The following is a 26,727-nucleotide window of genomic DNA, read 5'->3' as shown; positions in this document are numbered from 1 at the left end:
AACAACAACAACAACAACAACATCAACAACAACAACATTACCCATGAATAAATAAAGTAATATTTATAAAACATAATTAAGTACACCATACCCTTTGTGCAAAGTAGACTGCTCTTGTAGCCTTAGCTGGAGTCTTGGAGCAATAATAACCCATAGCTATCCATGGCTCTGGTCTTTTTATCAGTTACGGACATCAATTCATTTGCCAAACTGAAACAATCAAAATATAAGCATATTATGAGATATTATTGACATTCAATCTTGGAAATGTTTTATTAACCCTAACTGAACACAAGGTTTTTTGCTATCGGAAGGGAAAGAAGAAACAAAAAAGGAGAGAAGATGAAGAAAGAAGTCACTTGGCACCCCCGGGATTCGAACCTCGGACCCCTCGCATGCCACACAGAAGAACCCCAGCATGTAGCCACACAGGTGACGTTGGCCCGGCCAACGATTCCCTGGGTATATATGACTCCATCAAGCCACATGCAATGTGTGCACAAGCAGTGTTTTTAATATTGAGATTTAGTGAGATCTGATTCAGTAAGGGTCAATCTTTATATTGATAGGCCATTTGAACACAAAGAATGACAGTTTTATTTTCAGTACCTGTCTTCTCCTCATATAACATGTCAGGTTTGGTGTAGAACTTGGCCTCTGGCCTCATTGCACAGGGTTTCCACACCTTCAAAATTCAAGGACTTTTCAAGGACTTCCAAGGTCCAAAAGCATGATTTTCAGGGACTTACCACAACCCAAAAAGCTGCGTATTAACGAAAGTGACAGCTCCTCTCCACTCCCCAAATTTTGTCAAAATTATACTTCAGGTAAAATTCCAATTTTCAAGGACTTTCAAGGACCTTTTTGTAAATGATACCTTGATATTTTTGCCAAATTGCTATTCTGAGAAATGGACCAATTAGTCCACAGTCAATACTATGAAATTAAGAATTTCATATCTTTTATGGGAATGTCATCTTTAAAGGCATATAACTCAAAAACATGTCTGGAGACTTGTTGTGGGTTTTGTTGGAGCTGGTCACATGATTTGTCCATGTTAAACATCTGTCATACGAAATCATTAAATAGAGCACTTTTGGCTGCATGGCCTCTCTACTGTTAGCATTCAAAGAAATTTTGACAGAGATTGTAGATAAACAAACGAACAAATAAAACTCAATTATCATGTCACTGCTTACCTTGGTGTGTTTCAAATCTGTGCAAATTACCAGGACTTTCAAGCCTTGAAAAGCTGTTTTCAAATTCATGGACTTTCAAGGACCGTGGGAACCATGATTGCATCTCCTTTTGATTTCTTGTGGGTGGCTTACTTGAATATAATATTGCTAAGACTATAGGGACATGATGCAAAGGCCAAGTCATTTTTCACCCTGATGTGGCAGTGATGTTAATGCACATTTCATTGAGCTCAACTACGTCGCTAGTAATGACTCAAAGCGCTACAAAGTGTACACACGTACACACTTAAAAACGCCTCATAACAGCTGCCTCAACGCGTTTACGTCACTGCCACATTAGGGTGAAAAATAGTATAAACAAAATATCTTTTAAGTGGCAATATGTTGCACCTCTATATGGTGATGAGAGAAAGTTTTAAGGTATGGTAACTTACTTCTGTAGATCTTTTGAGTTCTCCTTAGCAAGTAGATATGCATACACATCCATTCCTTTTAGATACAGTGGATCTAATGCATGAACCTGAATTGAAGAAAGAAAAAGACACAGCTTATAACTCATACAATATGCGCAATAATCATATACGGTCAACTGCAAAAGTGGTAATTTTCATGCCTGCATTTTTTGTACATAGACATATGCACAAAAGTACAAAATTAAATGTGCCTTTCTATTTTCGTAGTAGCTGTGTTGAGAGTGAAAAAGTGCGAAAATTAATGTGCCACATAAATTTCCACTTTTACAGAAGTTTTAACTATTGAGCTTATCAATAAAAACAGATATGGGTTTGGAGAACTATGTGGTTGTCCTGCCAAAGGTGTGGTTGTCGTATTCATCCCATGGGAGCAAGTGAGAACAAAACACTAGATCAATTGTTAGAAGACACTGTTGCTACGTCAGCACGCAAAGTAAAAAATAAAAAAGATGGTTGTCATGAAAGATAAAAAAGATGGTTGTCATTGAGCAGAGTGCAGCTATAGATCTAGATAAAAGCTGTTTTCCGTAAAGTACACATCATTGACCAAGAGAAGCTAATGGAGATGCGTCTTTGTTGCACTGAGCATTCGATGATCCTCCTACAAAACCTTTTGATTCCCAAATTAGATCATTTTTCCATGATTTGCCCACAACCACAGAGCTCTTTATAGGAAAAACTGCAGCTCAGCATAGTCCTGAACTCAAACCATACACAATTTTTACAACACAATTTTTTCCAGACGATTCCATGCCAATAACACCTACATTGTTGAAAAGATTTTTTTGCCTCTGAAAGGTATGAGCCATTGTGCATCTTTATTTGTGATTCCCTTTTTCCGATGAAGGCACCAGGTGAAATGTACATATTCCAGAATGTAATGAACATAACGCTATTCACCCTGGGAGATTATATGTTTTGAGACACTCAAATGGTGGAATGGGGCAGTACTCCCTGGAATAGTGCATAATAGCAAGTAGGCAAAAGGGTCTATAGAGTGCTCTATATCATAAGATATGATATTTATACAAGTAAGCTGTTGCCTATCACATTACCAGTGCAGCCTGTCCCTTCGTGACTGAGTGGTCAAGCTTTCGTCAGATGTGTATTTTACTTTATCAGGAATGGTGAAGTTAAAGACACATCGGACAAAACCCTGACCACTCCTAGGGAAAAGCTGCATCGGCATTTTGATAACCAACAGCGTACTCGTGGAAATACTATAACTTATCATAAATTCCTGTTGAGAAAGCCTATACATATTTGGTCTCTATCATGCATAAAGAAATAAAACTTGTGAAACTGTACATATATCACAAATATTGTAGACTTCCATGATTAGGATAAACTTACAAGTAAATTGTTATAAGAATTTATGTCATCATTATGGGTCATACAACTTCCTTGGACATGAAAAGCAATACCTTTCAACTGTTTGTCTTGCAAGCTTCAAATATTAATAATTTTACATCAGTTGCCATGGGTGGATGTTATGTTCTTAGTATACATGTAGATGTAATTTATCATGTTATGTGTAATAAAATAACAACTTTTCATACAAGTATTACACTGACACATTTATTGATTCAGTTTTATTTGAAAAACTTTCATTTTACATGATTTTATTCCTCATTAATTTGCATGCAGACTTGTTAATGTACCTAGTTTTAATAACTGTACAGCTTATATAGCCGATTCAACCCATTGTGGGGCTTTTTTTTTAACATATCCAGGCTGCTGGTTGATCACCTGTGCCTCATCTTTAGTGTGACATGCATGATCACCTGGTATATAGTCTGAATTTGTCCCACGATGGGTTGAATCTGCTCTAGTAGAAGATACTTTTTCTCTAATTTTCATTTTATTCATTCATTAGGAATGGTTTGCATTGTCTAAAATGCTTTATTACTGGAGTACATGTAATAGAGCAAGAAATGTTAAGTCCCAGTTGTTGACTATGTACAACCTATTCTAGAGAGTGGAAAAACTTATCCTTTTTTGACTATATGACAAACAATCTGAGACCGTTTCTTTCAAATTGGAGCATCAAAATTTACCGCATCCATTTCCACTGTACAATACTTGGAAAACTTAACCTCCTAATGGAATCTATTTTAAGGCAATATTGTAATGTTTTGATTAAATAGATTTGTATTTTTTTCCCACAAAATGGTAGTAGTTTTCACTGTTAGATATGCCCCCTTTAATTTTGATTTGAACAAATGAGGTAAATTTTAATTCCAGCGCCGATGTCGCCAATGTGTGTCACTTGGCTGGCCATGTCTCAATATGTTATGAACATCCCAAACGTCTTGTACATGCAATGTTATGAACATCACATACCCGTTTGACTAATAATATTTTGATCGTATGAATTAAACGACATACTTTGTTACATTCAAAATCTACTTTTTGCAGGGTTATGTTACTTTATTAATGTACATTACAATTGTGTAGAAATCTGAATTTTTAAATTAAATTCAGGCATCCTCCTCAGCAAATGCTTCAACTAAAAGACCAGCACTGTGATTGTGACGTGAAAGTTGGTCATATTGGGTCTCCATATTCATACACTAAGGCTCTCAGTACAAATGGAAGAGTTAATTGCTTTGTAATTTTCTCAGCCTATATGACGCATTTTCATCTGGGTGTATCGCAGTGGACGTAAAAAACTTATTCCATCAATCTCTTTTGAGCTATACCACCATATTCCTGCATAAACGTGTCTCTCATAGTACAGACCATTTAGGTTGGAGCCATCAGTACTACAGCTACTATACCACCAGGCATGTTGAGGGATACCACCACAATTACGCATACTTGGATTAATTTGCCTGTCTTTGGTGTTGAAGGCTGTATTGTTGCCGGACCGGAGGGAATCACCTATATTTCCACTATGTGCTCCAATTAAAAGTTTATAGTTTGACGCTGCATCTCCAACTTTAAAATAATCGTATACAGCATATACATGTTTGCCACCGTATAGTTTGAAGTTGATTTGCAAATGCCATTTTCCATTTTTTGTAAGTCTGTGAATATTTTTCAAACCCATCCAGAACTCTCCATCCGGCTCCCCAAATCCATTTTCATAGTCCTCCCAACCGAGATCAAAATCTACTGAACCATCAAATCGCTTCTGAAATACAGTCCAACCCCCAGCACAATATGCCACAAATGGTTCTAAACCATCTTGAGGTGTGATGACATAGGGGCCACTCTTGTATGACCCCAATGCAGCAACTTCTTGGCAATCTCTAGCAGTGGGTAGCGGAGCTGGTAATCGGTCATTGAGCATACGAGCTTGGCTCTGCAGCAAGTTTGCAACATTTTCCAACAGGACGTTCATGGATGATGTCATATTGTTCATATTCTCAAGCAAATTTACCAGCATATCCTGGTTGTCCTCAATATGTGGAAGTGCTTTCATGACAGTCCTGGTAAGCTTTTTAGGCAACTTCACATCTATTTCAGTTGGTGTATCTGCATCTGACATAGCACATGCGATCTGGTCGCATTCATCGCTAGCCTGTTGGTTAATTGTTGGTTTCTGTTTGATAGGACTGCAATTAATGTGATGAGCCAAAACAATTGCTAGTACAAGGAAGAGAACACTACTACACGATATGGTAGCCATGGTTCAATCAGAGTAGAGAGCAAAGCTTTTCTTGTTGCAAGTCAAATGCATAAAATGATACTGATTTTGCATTGCATTTTTACAAATGGATATGTGTAGAAACAAAGTTCAAGTAGATTACAGATAAGCTTGAACTATGAAATAGGAACTATCAAGAAAATAGTTTGCAGATGCCAACTACATGCTATAACTACATGATATGAAGGTTCAAATTTCAAACTCCACTTACATTGATCAAACCAGCACATAATTGTACTTATCAAATTTACTCAACTTCTGCATGCTCTGCATGTTACAAGGGTCATTCATGTTATATATATAGTGTACATATACACTAAAAAAATGGTGAAAATGTCCTTGGTATGTGGATAGAATGCGGATTCAGATGTCAACGTTTGCATAGTACTAAACTTTGTCCATGGTTGGAGGCAAACACCCGTGTTTGTGTGTGGGGGGACTTGTGTTTGAAATTACCTGCAAACGTGGACCTATATTATGATATACACCGCACAAACGTGGACACCTGCAACCATTGACGTCTGGCTATAACCAGGACAACGCAAATCAGGGTTAGCGCTGGGTCAAAATTTACGGGGTCCATTGGACCCCTTCAACCCCCATTTCCAAACATTTCGGGGTCCGGGGTAATTTTTTCGGGGTCCCAAATTTTGTTAAGCATTTTTAGGGGTAATGTGATATATGTACACATTAAGAGTGTACATTAAAGGGCATTTCGTGATCCACAGCCTCATCCCCCACTTTTCCCAAAAAAAAGTTGAGATTTTTACACCACGGATACCTCTGGCTACATAATGTTTATGTACCAAATATTTCTTGCAGATTAATTCGTTTAGCAAAAATATCGCAAATTTGAATTTCGTTCTGGTGCACCAGAACGAAATTACAACACATTGTCTATGGAGCAGTGTAATACATATAAGGCTAATGAAAGTTGATCCCCAGTTTCCCGTTACATAGTTTTTCATGACTGGGTAGGTGACTGTTTCATTATTCATTATTCATTATTTTCAAACTTTCATTATCGGTGCAAAGTTAATTACGGAATGCTATGTTTTGAGGCCCAAATAAAATAATAAAGTATAGTTAGTAATGACCATGCTTCACTTCAAAACAAATTTTAATTAAGCACATCTTCTTTGGAATCTTCAAATTAACCTATAGGTTGTGCAACATATGAAAGCACCAGAAGTCCATGATAGTCTTTGGAGAACCACTTTTCCATATAAATACACTGTGTCTGTGTGTTCTATTGCACACTACTTTTTACAAACCAAACTTACTCTCCACTAGCACATCTTTGGAAGCAATATTTATACGGAAATTAGTTTGTCTACTTGCACAAACTGGAGGTTGCTGGTAAAAATCATCACAGGGTGCACGTGTTAATAATAAAACAACCATGCAAGAAATTGACAAATAAATCATTTTATTTATAAGTTTATTTTATTAAATACATATATTTGTAAGAAAAGCAGAATAAATTTGACTTCAAATTTTATTTATTTTATTTATTTTGATGTTGTCTATATATAGCGCTACATAGTGCACGGTAGAAATGCTTTCATATTTGTTCATACGCTGGTTCCCATGAACTTGGCTGCCTCTCTTTGTGTTCGGTCTATCCATTTAGTGGTAGGAGAAACTTAGATGCAGGGAATTGCTAGTCTCCAGTAAATGCGCCCTCACGATATCGCCATTTTACCACATAGTTTAACCCAGCGTTTGCAAAGCCTATTCGGGCCGGTCAGGGTCGGCGTAAAAAGTGCTTAAAATACGTGGTCGGACGTGAAAGATGACATTAAAACTATCCTTTTTCTTAAAACTTGAAAATGTGAAATAATGAAATAATGGAAAATAATGAAATATTTGATCGGCATTTTTTTCTGACCGGAGTCGGGTAACGGGAAACTGGGAGTCAACTTTCATTAGCCTAATCATGCATAACTCGCAAACGCAACATCGGAATCAACTGAAATGTTGGAAATAAGCTTTTTTCGTGGATATCTACTGAAAAATGTCATAAAAAGAGGATGCTAGGATCACGAAATCCTCCTTTAAGAGTACTGAAGACGAACAATAAAGAATTAAAGAAACAAGCAGATATTTTGTGACTGATCATGTTTTGAAAAATTTTGCGACAATAATTACCACATGGCCACCCATGCATGGAAAACTGTAACATTTGTTAAGCTTATTACTGGGTAATTTTGTCATTTGGAAGGAAATTTACTAGATGATGTGAAACAGTCAAACTTTACTATCTGCGCCGGTAGAGGCAACGTTATGCAATTGCAGTGTTGCAACTTGCAGGCCGAATGTGGTTCAAAATTCGGCACCCTAACTTCTTAAGCTGATTATCATGTGCCCTTTCTAACACAAATTTTCCTTCAGTAATCAAGAGAAATTCTACATTTTTGAGTATAGGAAACTCACAAATTTACTAGCTGAAGCATTAAAATAATGTGAGGAATCTATGAAATCCTGAAAATCTTGTATAATTTTGGAAGATTGTCACATAAGGCAGTACACACGATATTTTCGTCTCACCACTGAACTATACACCCATATAAACATTGCTACTTCTATGACGTCATAGTTGTCTGGCATTAAGTTTGGAGTATGAGATCCATGAACACACATAATTTGCATACTATAATTTGCATATGGCTCTGATTTTTTTAACATGTATCAAAAGGCTAAATGACACTTTAGGAGACCCCAGCAGAAACACATGACCTATTTCCAGATAACTTTTTATATTTTTATGTAGTGTAGACCTAGGCTAATCTCCCATAGCTTAACAAAATTTGTGCCAGTTTTCTTTCTTTACTTGAGACGAGACCAAATGTCCAATTGTTAACGGAAATTTGTCAACCTAACAAAAGTGACTAATTTGTTTTGTTTACAAAATAAAACCAGATCAGCTCTGAGTATTCTGTTCAATATTTTATGAACACATGTTAGTACAAGATCCAAGAAATCCAAGATTTACATAAATAATTTCTAACATCAAAAATTTTTGAGCACTTGAAAATTATGTTTCGGACGTTACATTTTCCGTTAACAATCTTGCTCTATTTTCAACATGATCTAAGTTATTGTTTTATCAAGTAAAACATACACAAATACTTTTAATGTATGCCTCAGGGCAATATAAATAATTGCAAGTGCAAATTTTGTATCGGTTGAATGTTTTCAAATTATGGTGAAGCATTACTTAAATGGGTCTCATTTTCCGTTAACAGTTTTGTAACATCCGAAAGAATACATATTGTCTTATAATTATGTGAAGAACAATACTAGCTTTGAATTTTCATTATTAAGTTGAAGTAGACATGACAACAAGTATCTAAATGAAAAATGATTTCACTTCCTCTTGACTTATATGTAAAATGTTGGCCACACAACATTTCCGTTAACAATGGTAACATCCGAATCAAATGTAACATCCGAGACAGAAAGAGTGACATTTTATTGAAGAAATTTAATTAGAGGGGAAATAAAAGGGTTAAATGGATTGGAAATCATGGGAAGGCTATAGTAGAAATATTTTTTACCATACCCAGGTTTGTTCTTTGAGTCTGCAAACTGTTAACATGTCAAGTTTGTTTCGGATGTTACAAGGCAAAATGTTAACGGAAAGTGAGGCCAATAACAGAGCATTGTAAGAAGATTTTAGAATATACACTTAAATGAATGTGAATTTCTAGTAAATATGGTATATATTCTCATTTTTCTAATATTGCTGACTCCATTTCACCTTTGTAAACCTTGCTAGTGGAAAAAATTACAAGTTGTTAGCTCTACAATATCTATTGTCTCTATGCACAACACATAAGATAAAAAGCAACATAATTGATTTGGTTCACTCCTTTCAAATTAATTTCATTACTGACATATTCACATATCCTAAGAAATGTATTTTAAATTTGAAAAGCAACTTACACTGAATATTTCTCCATACACTTAGCAAAATACTTTGATTTAAAATGTGCTTCGGATGTTACCCATTTTTTGTTAACAAGTCCAAAATGAAGTTGTAATTTCAAAAAACTTTATAATATTTTAGCATTAGATGATATCTAAAACTTATTGAAAATAATAAGTAGCAATTTTATCATAATCGTTTATTTCAAAATTAAAAAAAAGCTGCATTTTCATAAAAAAGTGATCATTTTAACATAAAATATATATGTACATGTACATGTGTTAGGCCTATTGGAATCACTATGCACATATACCAGAAATGAAGCAGGAGAAATACTTATTATGCTTCATACAGCTTCATTATGTCTGATAAAACAATAAATTATCAATGGAAACAAATTAACCACTAAGAAAAATACTCTTACAACAGAACAAGTTTCATGGGAATTATTTGTTAACACAGACTTATGAGCTGTTTTAATACGATCAGTTTTTGCATATTTTATATGTGTGCAAATGATATAATGATTGTGCCTTGCATTAAAAAATGTCTGAGTGTCCATCATGGCAACATACCTGTTGTATATGCAATGATCTCATGTTCGTTAATTCATCTTCCAACCATCAAACTTTGTAAAAATGTTAACAGCATGTAACATCCGAATCACCACCTTTCATTATACACATATTATACATATTTTGAATCATTTGAATAATTTCAACAGGTTTTCTGATTCAAAGTGATTGATATTTATGCTAAAATAATGAAATGTCACAAATGTTTCCCTCAATAAGTTCAATTAGATTGCAATTGCATGTTAACCTAATGTAACATCCGAAACACTCTGAAGTTGGGAAGACGTAAAAGAAAGCCTGATTATGCTTGTAAGACAGGCGTAGCCCTTTGTATTATCAACTTAATGCTTCATGGAGCTAATTAATTTGATTTATTAGGATTCCAGTGCACATTTACAATACGGATGTGGGTAACAATGTATATGAATAAATGCCATATCAGTACATGTATATACATTTAAATTTAAAAATTTCTTCAGTAAGATGAAAATATCATTTTTATGATTAGATTTGCAAGTGATAGGTTTAATCATCTGACAGTGATTATCACTTACATTTTTGAACTAGTATGTGCTTAGAAATAGGGCCAGATACCTGCAAATAATGCATGTTAACATAATAATGTAACATCCGAAACCCACGAGTATCTAGAGTTACATTTTTACTATAAAGGCATTATCAAACTTATTTTGATATTGTCAGTACTTGGTTATCATTACCTTGTTCACATATGGATTAGCAATATATGTGGATGAAATTAATTACATTTAGAGCATATTTTTGACCACCAAACCTGCTATTTTGCCCATTTTTCAGTTTCATATGCCTGAAAAGTTGCCTAAAAGTGATCGCAGAATGGCCATATTTGGTCAATAGTAACTTTGACTCATTATTTTCCTCTCACAACTAACTTGGTAACTAATGGGCATTACAGTAAGCAATATCTAGCTTTGGCAACAAGTTGCTTTTTTAGAAAAAAATCTCATTTGGCTAAAGGGTCTACAAAGTTTACAGACCAAATGAACAGAATTAAGCTCCAAGTTTTGTATTTTCATAAAATTCAAGTCATCTGCTTTGAGAAATGACATATTGTAAGTGTCTTCTGTCAATTTCATTTTTACCCTCTTAGTTCACACTTTTGATACATGTTAAAAAAACCAGAGCCATATAACGGAGAATACTGTATTTAGTTTGATGATCAATTGGCGAATTTCAGGGATCTTTCTTGCATTCTGAAGACTGACATTGAAATTTATTGCGTCCAGTCGGACGCAGAAGGTTTGATAATTTCAAAATTAATGCGTCCGGCGCTCAAAAAAAGCGTCATGGACGCGAAGACGCGATCTGGCGCGAACCCTGACGCAAATAACATAAAATACATATAAAAGTGGTCCACGTTTAGGGGATTCAGGACGGGTCACCGTTGGATAGGAAGTTGTCGGAGGTACAGTATGTGGGGTAGGTCCACAGAGTGACAATTGAAATTGTGTGTGTGTGTCCTCGGTTAGATAGGATTAAATCATATGCAGAATGAGGTCCTCATTTGCAGGTACTTGCAAGCAGGGGTGTGTGGGGGTGTGCTGGTGTTGGGGGGGGGGGGGGTGTTAGTGCGTGTATGTGGTTTTCTTACCCGTTTATAAACCAATGCAGCATTGGCAAGATCTCCAGACAGAAAGTGATTCTCTGCCAGACAGCACAGTACATTGATGTTCTCCCTCAATACACTCTGAAAAAAAATAACAAAGTATTTCTGTAGTTAAACCAGTATACTTGTAGTAACCATTTGTGACGTGGTATATCAAAAAGAGACACTTTTGGGCAGGTTATCAATTTTTGAGTGTTTTATGTATCTTATATATAGATATTTTTGCCCCACAATGCCGTTTTCCCTAATGAAATCGGACATTCCTTAGAAACGAAGATATTGAGTTTGTAAGTTATGGTATTATAAAATTGGAAATTGAGATATCTGCCTTTAAAAATAGTAAATTTACAATTTTGAGAAGTAGGAACGACCTTGCAAAATGTCTGAAAAAATACAAGATGCCAGTTATATTCTGGTCTGAAACTATCAGACAATATTTTAAATATTATTTGCTTTTTTCCATTTACAATCCTGCCCAAAAGTGTCTCCTTTCACATTTTATTGTGCCAGAAAACTATACAGCACCAGTAAGCATGACACAGAACACACACACTTGCCACATGTCGTACCTCATGCTACCGTGGCTACGAACTATAACCATTCAGGTTTAAGCACATCCTAAAGAGGTTCTAACCAAAAATAGGATGTGGGCATATATGGCCTGGGATATAGCCTAGCATGAGTTCTTCAAGAGTAAAGGCAACCTATCTATGATCTAACATTGGTTGGTTTGTACATCTCCATCATATCCAACAGCTCAAGACTTCTGTGATGGTATGCCACCCTCTGATGATCATCAGCAAGTTTGTTCCTCCATCTGGACTTTGGACAATCAGGTCTACAAGAACCCTCAATCGTCCCATGTATCAAGCTTATTTCAAGGAAACTTTCTCGCCTGGTTATGTGGCCAAAGTAACCAAGAGCTTGGCAATTAATCAGGCTAATTAGTGGTCTGATCATATATGAACATAACCTGTACTACAATACTAAACACTACTTACAAATACATACACTTACCCCAGTTTCCAGGCTCTTGAATGTGCTGACAGCTTTGGCATAATCCTTGCTGGCACTATACGCATGACCTTTCAACCAGAATGTCAACCTGAAAATAACATCATTTTGAATGGTAACAATGCCATATTATTCATTTATTTAAAGCTCATCAAGATTTAATGAAAAGTCAAAATTCTGATTTTAATCACTCTACTAACTACCCTAATAAACATAAGGTGAACATATCATAGCTTGCCTATAGCCAAAATAACAATTTCTCGATCATGAGAGGATGTACCTTCTGCGTCAGAGTACTTTTCATAGAATAACACGATCGCGTGACCTGCATGACCGAACCTTGACCTTGCCTAGCAACGACCGTGTGATTGGTCAATTCTCAAAAGCTGTGGTTATGATGTAAGCGCCGGTATTTGTGAGTAACGCATTTCGGCGCAAATAACTGTGCGTACCCAAGTTGGCTCTAATGATCGAGAATTTAATATTTTGGCTATAGCAGCAAAGCTACAACCAAAAGGAAAGTTAGCTCAATCGATAAGGTGTTCGACTATGGTGCAAGAGGTTGCGGGTTCGAATCCTGGCAGAGCCTAGTACGCTCTCTTGGAAATAATTGAGTTAGCTTGAAATTCCCCTGGACAAGGAACTTACTGCTAATTGTCTCGTAGTAACCCGTATGAAACTCACAGAGCCGATCCTGGTTGCAAGGTTATTTGTGGAATATCTAGGGTGTGTGCTCTTGTAGCAGCAAAGTCCATGAATTGGTTGTTAATTGGTTTATGGAATGATGTGGGGTTGTAGTGGTCAGCGACAACCTGTAAAGTGTGCCGAGGCGTTGTGCCTTTGCGTAGCGCACTCTAAATCACTGCATTTTTTTTAAGTCGATGGATGGTTGGTTCCATTGATTGTTTGCATACTTACTTGCTTGCTTTAGTTGAATCTTTCTTACCACTAAGTTTCTGGAACTTGGTAAACTATATTCACTGTTGTCCTGCCACTGCAGTGCCTTCCGATGCCACAACCAGTGGCATAGTCAGCACTTTTTGAGAGGGGGAGGGGGAGCCAAATTTTAAGGGGGAAAAGCTTTGACGAAAATGGTCAAAAATTGGCTAAAAAGTACAAAGAATGGCTAAAAATCTTGGTAAATCCATTTGATTGATTTATTGTTTGGATGGTTTATTGATTGATCTTGTATTTTACCATTGAAGGTTGGTGGCATTTAGTAAGCTATTAATGGTTAGTGTTGCCAGTTCTGTGCCTTTGACACCAAGTGACACTGATTGATTGCTCAATTGATTGGTTGGTTGATTGATTGATTGCATGGTTGATTGGTTTATTATTTGAAACTTTTTTTACCACTCTCAAGTTGCTGGCACAGTTTGTCCTGTCATTTATGTACCTTTAACACCTTGTAACATTGATTGCTTGATTGAATGCTTGATCAATTTATTGGTAAATCCACTAATTTATTGGATTTTTCATTGATTCAGATTTCATGGTTTATTCTTACCATTCTAGATTGCTGGCATTTGGCAAGCTATTGATGGTTAGTGCAGCCACTTCTGTGCCTTTGACACCCAGGGATAATAGCCCTAGCACTGCCTCCAATGCTAATGGGCACTGTCTGTAAGGAAGATGGAAAACGGATTAGTGACCATCGCTAAGAATTATCATGTGTATTGTGTGTATACATGTATTATAAGGCATTTAACCCTTTAGTAAATAATGTTTACTTATTTGTTTAGGATGAAATTTAGAGCATTTCATTTTTTATATTACATAAACTTATTGCACAATTTCTCACGCACAAAGAAATTCAGATCAAATATGTAAAGCATTGCATAAAGACGATTCCTATTTGGAAATTTGCTAAATTTTAGGCTTTCTGTTGAAAATGTTTTATTTAATTATTGTAATGACATAAACAGTGTTTGTTTAAGGGGGTACTACACCCCTGCCCAATTTTGTGCCTATTTTTGCATTTTTCTCAAAAATTATAGAGCATTGGTGACAAGTAAGATATGTATATTATAGGGACAAGGACTACAACTGCTACACTGGAAATTTTATTCAGGCATGAGACTGCACCTTCCTAAAAATAACTGAAAAAAACTGAAAATGTGCGTGAAATTGGGCAAAAAGCACCAAAAAGCGGGCTGAAATTAAATAAAGTTATGGAAATTTTAACTATAAAAAAACTGAATTCAGTTTTTAAACTGAAAATTCTCATGCCTGTTTATTTCAGCACAGACAACAGTTGTGGAGTTACAGTCAAAAATGAGGGAAAACCAATATTTGATCAATAAATCAGTACTACTTGCCTTGAGTTGCTGAATTTTCAGTGCAGTAGTTGTAGTCCTTGCCCCTATAATATACATATCTTACTTGTAACCAATGCACTATAAGTTTTGAGAAAAATGCAAAAATATGCAAAACATTGGCCAGGGGTATAGTACCCCCTTAAGATATACATGCTCCTGGGTCTTCTCATCCTCCTTATGCAGGAGCTCCATATGAGGGGCTTGACCGGTGATGAGTTTAGTTGATCGCTAATCCACATACAGTTACTTGGATGACTTGGCTTAGCACATTGTTTATTTATTTGTTTTTCATTATAATTTATGGTGGTAGATACATCAACATCAACAGCACACATAAAATGAATACAAAAGAAGTACCTACTTGAGGACTTCTTTGAATCCTGTTGTAGCTGATCTCTCCATGCCAAAGTGTTGGTATAGCTTAGCAAGGGCCATGTTCACGTTGGGTTTACGCTGCTTAGCTGGAATGCTTTCCAACTACAAGAAAACAAACATTAACGATTAAAGTCAATTGCTTGGATGTGGGTAATTACACAAATTCACTGTTCTTATAAGACAACGTCATATTCCACTTTTTATTACTTCCTCAATACAAAAAAATAACAGCTATTGTTTACTTACAATCTCTGTTTTTAACCCAATGAAAACTACCTGCTGATTGGTCAAAATAAATATTGTGTCCAATTTTGAACCAATCAAGGACGGAATAAGATCATCTGCAAATGCAAGTTTGACCATAAATACTACATGCAGTCATAATTGGCAATTGCAATGAGCATTTCAAATGCTGTTAGATGACCAGTAGTGTCCATAGGATTAACTAACTTGTGATATAAGTTCACATTGGTTCCTCTTCCAATACAGAGCATGTAGGCTTATTAAATATTCAGTGTTAGGGCGCATTTGACTCATGATAACATGGTTGTGGGTTCGAAACCCTATCAGAGCCAACATGTTATGCCCTAAGCTTGGGGAAAACACTTGATTTTGCTTGTCCCACTCCACCCATGGGCCCATTTCACAAAAACTCAGTACAAATGTATGATTGATCTTACATAGATTTAACCCTAACTACATCATGCGCTACAAAATACTACAGCTGAAAGCCACTGTGCATGCATGCAGCTGAGGTGATGTGATGATGCAATCCCCCGAAGTCATGTTTTTAACTTGTTTAATATTAATTCATGCATTGTCGTTGCTGCCATTATTATTTTACTTGATTGGACTTGCATAGTGACTCAGGGTGGTGGAGTGGTCTGCGTTTTGCCAGTTCCTTGTTTTTGCTCTGTTTTCTTTCTCCCGGCTCGGCTCCCCACCTATGAGTTGCTGTGTGCTTCCAATCTTGCGCAATGTACCCGGTCAATTTCTTGCAATATTGTGAATGTGTAATAGGCCAGAGGCTATTTGCGTTAGGCGCTATAGATATTAAATCTCTCTTTATTATTATTATTATATATAGGCCTATGTAGGCCGGGTCGGGACAGCGACACACCATGCAATAGCTACTAGTGGGCGACCTGTATGTATAGTGCTTGGCATGCAAGGGGTCCCTAAATAAAACAACTTCTTTGTTTATCTTCTCTCTGTATACCTTCCTTCTTTCCCTTCCATTCGCCAAAGAGCACGTGGAAAGTTAGGGTTAATAGGGGTTTACGTGTGGTACACTAATCGCAAGATCGATTGTAAGGCTTTGTGAAACCAAAGCAGGTGTCATACGCTGCCGTTATTGTTGGCAACAATCTATCCAAGAGACAGCAGAATAAATGTAAAGACTTTGATAACTGTTTGTTCACTGTCCTAGAAGTAGATACAACTACCTTAACCTACATATAGATTTTGTTACCGTACCCGTACTACACCCCTGGCCAATTTTGTGCCTATTTTTGCATTTTTTCTCAAAAATTATAGCGCATTGGTGACAGGTAAGATTTGTATATTATAGGGGCAAAGACTACAACTACTGCACTGAAAATTCAGCAACTCAAGGCAAGTAGTTATTGATTTATTGATCAAATATTGGTTTTCCTCATTTTTGACTGTAACTCCACAACTGTTGTCTGTGCTGAAATAAAATTTCCAGTGCAGTAGTTGTAGTCCTTGCCCTATAATATACATATCTTACTTGTCACCAATGCGCTATAATTTTTGAGAAAAATGCAAAAATAGGCACAAAATTGGGCAGGGGTGTAGTACCCCTTAACTCTCAACCCCTAGACACTACTGGTCATATAACAGCATTTCTGATTGATTGATATTACTTAAAATGCTCATTTCAATTGCTAACTATGACTAGGCTTTAAACTGTTTATGGTCAAACTTGCATTTGCAGACAATTTTATTAACACTTCCTACGACAAAGTGATTCAGAAGTGAATCACTTGGGTCATGTGACGTTAAAACGATATTGCCTGCCTTATGTCGCCAGTCATTGTTCATATAACAATGAAAAAAATCGAAAAAATCGCGATCAAAAAGCACCTAATTTGCAATTGCTCTTACGTCATCATTTTTAGGTGTTTTTATCTCAAATCTAAAAATTTTAAATAAAACAAATTTTATTTTATAATATTTATGACCTTTAGCCTCTAGAGAGCCTAAGTCCCTTGAAAATCAGTGGTAAAGTAAGGCATGTCAACAGCTAAAAGACTCATGTTATTTGACTCATTTTATTAATACCCTCCTTGATTGGTTCAAAATTGGACACAATATTCATTTAGGCCAATCGACAGGTAGTTCTCATGGGGTTAAATATGAGTGAATGAGAGAGTGAGAATGCCCTTCCCCACAAAACGCGCTAACGTCTCCATCTGAAGTCAAATAAAGGGATGGAATACTTTGGGTGCTGATCATTGCAATGATATCCGATGCCTGATCCACAGATCCACAAACAGATTTTTCCTAAGCATTTTCTCTTACCACAGCAATGGCCTCCCTGTAACTTTTCAGATGATAGTTGCATTCATAGATGCGGAACTTGACATCCAACTCCGAGGGCAGCCCATCTGCCGAGGATTGCTGCTGACTGCTGCTGTGGCTGTGTGAGCCTCCCTTTACCTTACTCTTCAGCAACACTTTCTTCAACTGCAGCGCTCGCCGGTATAATAACTGAAAAGATAAATTATGATGTCAAAATAATTTTATGTATAATTTTCAAATGAGGTGATCAAATTACCCCCTGTGGATCGGATACACTATAAAGAGCTGTCAGCAGGGTATGCGATATTCACTGTGACCACAAGTTTTACAGTAACTTCAATTACATCCATGTAATATTTTACTATTATCAGATTGGGGTATACACGGTAAGCTGGGACTGAAATTGAACGAGCACTATGAGCCATAATAACCTCATCCCTAATTGCAAAGCTTAATGACCTAGCACCATTAACTAACATATAGCTCAAAATTTGACTTCAAGTTGATGGAGTATGAGTTTTTGTACCCAACACACTCAAAGGTCATTCTATGTATGTGGAAGCCTATTGGGGTTAAAGAACTGTATACTGACAGATGAGCATGTTTGGGCAATTACCACAGAGAAACTAAAAAGACTTGTATTATTTTTGTTGAATACTTACTGTCTTATTTGACTACAAACCGACAGTGCATCTTAATCAAATAATGGAACTCTAATTATCAATAGCATCAATACTTTTCAACATGTGAATAATTGTGTAAATGATACCTTGATATTTTTGCCAAATTGCTATTCTGAGTAATGGGTCAATTAGTTCCTTGCCTTACGCAGGATTGAATAGGGATTATCCTAGTTGAACTGTCAATTATTGATTAAATAAACTTCTTTTTAATAAGTACTTTCAAGGATTTGAAAATCCACTTAGTCCCACATTTTTTTTTCGGATTTGGCGTATTCCTGGACCTAGCTAGAGCTAAATGCTACAATCATTCATGGTGACTTAAAAAAAACCAAAACATTTTGTTTCTTAAATATGCAGTTAAAGTTATAATTTGTGTTCATGTCATAGTTTTTTAATGATTTCAAATCCAATGTATTTTGAAGTCACTAAAAATAATTTTATATAGACTATGACATGAACACAAGTTATAACTTTGCATATTGAAGACACAAAATGTTTTTGGGGGGCTTTTTTTATTTTCAACCATGAAAGATTTTAGCATTTAGCTCTAGCTAGGTCCAGAGATACTCCAAATCTGAAAAAAAAATCGAATTTTACTTATTTTTAATTTAATTGAAAAAAAAAATTGAAAAAAAAAATTGGTCAGGCCTTAATCTGAGGAGCAGGTGTTGGATGACAAACAAACAACTTTTTTTTTGGCCTTACTCAGAGGCTGTATGGCGCAATTTTGGCCCAGTGAAAATTATATTTGGCACACACAAATTTGCAATGCTGTATTACAATTAGTCAATTTGAGGAATTACGGAGCCAAAATTGGGCCAATTTGGGGGGAAAATGCTTCATTTGGCACACCCAAATTCCAGCAAGAGTAAACACTGAATACCATGAAATTAAGAATTCCAAAATTTGGATTTTTTTTTTATGGGAATGTCCTATTTAAAGGCCTATATAACTCAAAAATATGTCTGGTGACTTGTTCTGGGTTTTGTTGGAGCTGGTCACATGTACATGTATATATCCTGAACGCATACCCTACCTCTGCCTTCTTGTACTCTTGTTGTTCAAACAAAGCATCAGCATAGTAAACTTGTAACTGGTACTTTTCAGATGGTGTCAATAGCTCTGGGTTCTGTTCGCAAGCCGTCTTTACCAAACAAGCCTGTTGGAAACAAACGGAAAGTTGAAACATTCAAACATTACCAACTAGCTCAACTGAGTCGACTCAATAACTGAACTGACAATTTTCAATAGGCCGGTTCTTGGAAATGAGTAGAAACCTACGGTTTGAAATGCGTTTATTTGGCACATAGGGCTATGATTTAAGTGATTTTAAACAAAATCTGAGAGGGTGACCAGCCATTAACCTGTTGTAAAAACTAGGCGATTTGAGATGGACTGACCCTACCAGTAGTCAATTTGACCAAACACATAGCTATTCTTCCCACTCCAATGTGTATTGAAGCTTGTCTTGGTAACATTTTCCCATCTGTTCAAGGCTTAGGTGACAGCATGTCATAATCCGATTGGCTAAAACCAAACATTATACACATTGTTGACCTAAAGCCCAGCTCTTTCAGTGAGTATGGAAATTTCCATTACCATACCAGTATGGAAATTTTTATGTAGGAGCAAATTTGGATAGCTCCCCAGGTCAATTATGCGGAAGCTTGGTAATCTTTTGACTCGCGTCCAACAACCAAATACTTGACTTCAAATGACAAATTAGTGCACAAAAGGATAGCCTACACTTAATTATAAGATGAAACGTATCTTCTTTTATTACTAGTATCTGCACTTAGCTTTCCTTTACATATCGAAGTCTATATGTTGAACTTGAAGTGGTAAAAGAATGTATTTTACCGAGAGCATCCTACAACAACAAACAATTTTTCAAGATGTCAGCGTCCAGTGAAATTACATGTGCTGGGTGACAGGCCATGTTTAGCATACTTCGGGGAGCTCATCACATATAAACAAACATGCCATAGGAATAATTAAGGATGCACAACACTTAAACAAACTTTGATTTAGGTAAATGGCACCAACATTCCATTACCAGTGTATTGAAAAGAACCTGATCGGTGAAGTGTATCAAAGAAATAAATTGGTTTTTTTTAAGACTTGATACAAACTATAAGGTTACATGTTGTACGTAAAGGTCTACAGGCTGCAGTTTGCCATGTGCTAATGGGCGGCAAGTTTGATCAGAAGAATTTATGTGGTGGAATTAAAACATTTATTCATCATTTTTGGCAACAAATTTCAACCAAATTTTAAAAGGATATTCTTACAATAAAGGACTTCTCCTAATCAAGTTTAGCCACAAAAGAAAATGGTGAGAAGTAACTTGTTGTAAAAAAAATCTGCTGTACATGGACATTATGATTTCCTAGTTTCTATGATTGTGGATTGTTAGTTGATACCATTTGTGACACGTTCAAGGGAAATCAGTCAGATGTCGCTAATATCGATTTTGAGATATTGGCAAAGAAAGTGTTAAAATTCCTTTGTTTTATATTATTTTCAGCAATTGATAAATTGATGTAACTTTGGAAAGAAAAGTTGTACTGTCAACATGGGGTTTTCAGTTTCTGTAAGCTCTAAATGTCCTCTTTTGAAACACATGCGACTCATTCCCCTTGATCATGTCACATTTTCCGTGTGTAAGCTCCTACACAACCCCCACCCTTTAATAACCTTATTCCCCCACCCCACGCTTTTTAGGTAGAACCAAGCCCAGGGACACCCTTTTTTTAATCAAAAATTGAACCCCCACCCTTTTTTGACCAAAGCTTACAACATTGTAGTCATCAAAAATCCGACAGATGCCTAGAGGCCGGTCGACTGCATATCTGTCAGTACACGCTTTTCAATACGGAATAAGTGGCCATGCGTTTTGAGTTGGGCCAGTAAATAGGTGGAGATGTTACATGCGCGCGACATTTTAGGGTTCATCTTTTTAATTTTCTCAGTTAATATGCAGCCTATGTAGTTAAATTTGGTGTCAAATTAAAGCTTGTGATGAGACCAATTATACAGTAAACCTTAAAAAAGGTGTAAAAAGTTATTAACATTTGAATAATTTGCATCTAATTAGCATAATGTGCGGGGTGGAGGAGGATCAGGAGGAGGAGGATCAGGAGGAGCAAATTTACTAAAAGTGACCCCAGGGGTCATATGATGTAAGAGGTCCATTTCTTTTTTCACATTTTTACAATATACTTTAAACTGCATGACTATAACACCATACAATCATATTCCAGGTAATTTAATTTGCTTTGAGAAGCAATTTTGCATATTTTATTTTCCGTTCGGGTTACACATTGAAGTCAATGGGAAAATATGCCTTGAAAGAGGCAGCATAAAATCATTTTAATTTTATTGAACCCTATGATGTTATATGTATTTAAAGCTCTGACTGAGAGGAATTCAAATATGGAACTTTTAAATATGTGGGGTGAAGCTAACTTTTTTTTTTAATTTGTCAAATTTTACATTTTTTCCCTAAAATATTTGGTATTTTCAGTTTCATAACTCCTTTTTCTAGGCTAGCTCACATCACACATATAGGTGGCGCTATTCGTCCATAGGGAAGTGGAATGTGCATGTACGGTCCAAAAATGGCTTCACTGTGGGGCTCAATGGAGAAAATCACTAAAAATTAATTTTGACAACCAAAACCTAAGTGATGTTGACTTATGTTGGTACTGGCATGATACTGGATTCATAAACTATCACATACATGTAGTGCAATCCATGTTCCACCAGGTCGCATGTCACAAGTTGGTACCCCAAAAAGGTGGAGGTGTTACAATTTTTCGAATGTAGGCGAATGAAAAATGTCATAGTGAACCAACCCCTTGTCCTATTGAGCTACTTTGGGTCTCATTTTAAAGCTAAAGAACAGGGCTAAAACTGTGTAAACTAGTACTGAAAAGTGAGTCAAACTAAATAAATGACATCAGCTGGAATTGAAAATTGATGGGGTGGAGGAGCAGGTGGGTCAGGAGCAGGTGGGTCAGGAGTAATGTATTAGCATAGGAAAATGTAAGATTTCCATAGTGTTGGTGTGAATAAATTATTTTATCTTCATAACTCCTTGTCATATTGAACTTTTTAATGTCTCATTTTAGAGGCAATTACTCAAAGAAACAAGATTGACTTCAAAATTGATCAATTTCATATTCCATATTAGTTTCTCATTACATTTTGTACCACGGGCTGGCTCTAAATGCACAGAAGTCAATGCAATCACGTGCAAAAACTGCAAAGGTCCATATCTCCTTTAATATTCACTGTATCATGATAAATGTATGTATTTTCTGAAAGGAAATTGCACAAGGAAACTAATTTTTGCATTATGAAAATGGTAGGAAGTAGTGTTGGGAAAATATGAATTATTAATTAAATTTTAATTTAAAAATATCAACTTTTTTGGCGCACCCTGTATATATCGTGAATGCGATTACATACTTTTTTTTTGAAGGGTGAGACTGATGCATCACTAGTATGTTGTGAACATATCCTAGCACATTGGACAAAATCCAACTTCAGAAATTTGTTGTGGGGTATTTTATGTGAATAAGGTCCAATTTGAGAAAAACGCATTTGAAAATTTTGATTTACATTGCGGCCATGGGCTAATTAGTTATGTATTAGACAATTACACCAAAACGATAAACATTTTTGAGGTAAAAATGGTATGACATGTTGCAGTTTTACAATATCTATAACATATTAAAAAATTATTTTTTTGACCATTTTGACCATGTAACACAAAATGGACCACCTCATGACATGCGACCACCAAGTCGACACTCGATTTAGCTCAAAAGCAATTTGTGTGTAAATCAAGACCATCCAAAACAGCTTTCTTACAGTAAAGAATATGAGGTCATCTGGGGTCACATACAGTAGTGTGCATTGTACATGTGCCTGCTGTCACAATTTCACACACAAAATTTTGGGCAATTTGATGACACTATTTTTGTCTGTAACTTCAAATGTAGTATATGCACTAGAAACATGATTGACCCCTTATTGTTTAGGTAATTTAATTCTCTTTCAAATGAAAGAACTTTCAGCTAAAAATATTGAACTTCAAAATTTTATGAACATCCCTACCTTAGCATTGTTAGTGTTACACACTGAGTCTATGTCATTTTAAAGTGCATTTTTGGATTCCTTGCTAGCCCTAGAACTCCGGCCATAGTATCCGTTTTTTACTTCTACTAGGGCCAGAGGCACTTACATTGAAAAATTTGTTGGATATGCTTGAACGATCCAGTACAAAAAATGGCAGCATTTCACGCGGCTGTGTACTCTAGCCATTGTTTCTTTCTCAAAATTGAGTTTTTATGATATGTTTGTACCTTGTTATGTTTTTTTATAAATACAAGGAATGAAAATCCAGATTTGTAAACTCCAACTGCAATATTTTAAGGATTTTATTTCACTATTCCACTCGTGTTTGAAATCTTTGTTGTACCAGCAAGGTACACGCGCGCAACAACTAATCGCGTTGCGTATCGCGTAATTTGTTAACGCACAAATACGCGACGATACGCGACGCTTATCTGCATGCGCGGGCGCATCTTATGGAAACACCACGGAAGCACAAAAACCTAGTGGTCAAATGGCTCCGTTTTAGCTGATAAAATGTGGGTTTTTTTTTGTTTTTTCCCCCGATTTAAATATCAAGTTATGAATGGATTTCGCTCAAACTTCTCAAGGGGCTGTGGATTTACCCGATGTTCACGTAATATAAGTTACAAAAGCGAAAACTGTCGCATTCTCCTGTGAGATTCGATGAAAGTGCAAAATGTGACCACTTTAAACTTCAACGGCCATTATTTCAATGTTCATTTTCTCGGTAAAATGACGATTTAGGTACACGATAACTCAATAAATACATCACCTATACTAGGTAAGCAAATATGATCATCGTAAAAAGCATGATCAACTCAAGAAATGGTTTTCTCATTTTTTTATATTTTGGTCTATTTCCGATTTTGGGCATCATTTTGTGCAAATAGGCGTTTTTGAATTTTAAAAAGTTCATTTTGATGCCTTATATGGTCAATATCTCAAAAAATAAGGCCAATATCAAAAAAAATTAAAAAAAACGTTTTTGGAATGGAGCCTCAAGATTGAGCTAAAAACAAAATAAAATATTTTGGAAAGAGTGTTTTTTGTTATGATGTACCTAACAAATATTGCCAAAAACTCATTTTTTGTGATTTTCTTCAAAATTGTTGTTTTTAACCCAAATCTGTATTTATATTAAGTTTTATTGATGTCTTGCCTTCATAAAAATGTATACTTTTATATGTTTTGCGCAAATAATTACAAAGTTATTGCACTTTTACTACATGCATGTCTGAGAGTACACAGCCACCTTCAATGCTTGATCGAACCAGTACAAATGTGTGTCACTAATTAACATGATAAAACCCACTTGAGAACGCACAATCGCCGGTCATTTCTAAAGATGCATTTATACTCAATCGCTTTTGTTTGCAGAAACCTGAATCGCACGCATGATCAGTGTACTAAATCGCCGTCGTATTTGCCTGCTGAGCATGCGCATGATTCGCTGTTTTTCAAAAGCGACACGTAGGCCTGTATATTGTAGGTAACCTAGGCAAACCTTAGTTAACACATTTACTAGTCAGCGAATTCGCCGAGACCGGGGCCCCAACACAATGCATATTTACATAGAAAGTTGAATTTTTTTCGAGAATAGGTCGGTGAAGGAAACCTACATAAATATGTTTTTTATACTTCACTTGACCCAAATAGATGATTTTTTATGGTGATAATCAAGTAAGCACATGGAATTTTAGAGGATTTTGATAGCAGTTCCATTAAAAAAGCTGCTATCGCCATGAGACTAAGATCTAGAAACACCCGAAATGCCGCTTTTGGGGAATTTTGCTAGCTGAATCTTTTTGATGAAAGTCAATCTTTGACAAGATGTAACTTTGCTACGGAAAGTGCTATGAAAAAAAAGGTTTTCAGTTTTGGCTTAGTTTACTCAAGGGTAGATAGATTCACATCTTTGACTACAGAAGGTGCCCTTTATAGCATACTAAAATTTATCTTCATGGCATGCCATGTGAGCAGAAATGGGCAGTGTACTTTACTGTGTAAGCGTATGGGGGCAAATTCAAAATTCATTTTTATTCTTTAGAAATCCAATGTTGTAAAATCTCTTTATGTAGGGTGTATTCCCAGATGCCTATTAAACCACACACAAGCAACTGGACATCATGAAAGTAAAGCGGATTTTAGCTAAAATGGTTTAAAATTTAGCACAGGTTTCAATGGGAAAATGTCGAATCATGCTAAATGGCAAGCCATGATTAGAGGTGAACAAACTTTTTGTGATCCAAAAATTGCAATTGCCAATTTGGGCAATGAAAAGGCGACATACTTTTGGTCATAACTTCGTAAATATTTAACCTGCAGACATGGTTGAACCATCATTTTTTAAAGAAAATTGTCATCTTTCATTTAATTTCATTTTGAAGGAGATATTTTAAACTTCAAAATTTTATGATTCTACCTATCAAGGGTTTTAATTTGATATATAAAATGATGCAATTTGATGGCAAATTTGAATTCACCTAGTATACCTATATATTGACACCGTCTGTCGGTCAACGTTCTCTAAAATTGTACACATAACCTGTGTAGTTAGCGACATTGATTTACGCATTACCGGCCCAACTCAAAACGCATGGTCATTAAATATATTTTCTATAGGTGCAGTGCAGAATTCGGCAGTTTGTTTGACATGTTGATCCTTATTTATTATTTTCAAATTCATCTCAGTTTTATTGACCTACCAGTATGGCTACATTTGAGAAGAGACCTTCGCTGTGTAGAACCTTTACTTGGTCAATGATACCCATATTATCTGCTTTATTTGGCCAATGGATCTGCAATAAATTAGGAATTATAAGGTGCAATAGATGCTCTCGCAAAAATTAAATCTTGCTCTTTCGCCGCTGTTCAATTTTTATTGATCATCAACAGATGTAATATTTAAAAATTACTGCAGTTACCCTTAACACATAAATATTGATATTTTTATTTGATGTACATTTTTATATAATCCAAGATATTTCTTGTTAAAATTTAATTGCATACTGCTCTATCTTTTTCTTGCAAAATGATATATTTATTATTGAATAATAATACATAAAAATAAAACATTTGTTATTGACTGATGTTTATGTCAAAGTTCACGGAAGTTCAAAGGTCTGACAACTCGACCTCCCTGACAACTCGACCTGCGGACAAGTCGACCTCGC

At 35.9% G+C, this 26,727-nt stretch overlaps 1 protein-coding gene across 1 annotated transcript in view; it reads right to left on the bottom strand.

Moving 5' to 3' along the window:
- Positions 1–26,430, bottom strand: part of LOC140164752 (anaphase-promoting complex subunit 7-like) — a 53,722-nt gene extending 27,292 nt beyond the window's left edge. Inside the window, 10 exon segments of the mRNA XM_072188118.1 lie at positions 92–178; positions 180–210; positions 1,634–1,719; positions 11,461–11,556; positions 12,493–12,580; positions 13,997–14,110; positions 15,169–15,284; positions 17,727–17,915; positions 19,446–19,568; positions 26,260–26,430. Of these exon segments, the coding sequence (XP_072044219.1) occupies positions 92–178; positions 180–210; positions 1,634–1,719; positions 11,461–11,556; positions 12,493–12,580; positions 13,997–14,110; positions 15,169–15,284; positions 17,727–17,915; positions 19,446–19,568; positions 26,260–26,325 (996 nt within the window). The 5' untranslated portion in view covers positions 26,326–26,430.
- Positions 26,431–26,727: the final 297 nt, after the last annotated feature.

Source organism: Amphiura filiformis, chromosome 11 (assembly GCF_039555335.1).
Source record: "Amphiura filiformis chromosome 11, Afil_fr2py, whole genome shotgun sequence".
Lineage (NCBI taxonomy): Eukaryota > Metazoa > Echinodermata > Ophiuroidea > Amphilepidida > Amphiuridae > Amphiura > Amphiura filiformis.
The sequence above is the reverse complement of the archived record's forward strand: the minus strand, read 5'-3'. Positions and strand labels throughout refer to the sequence as shown.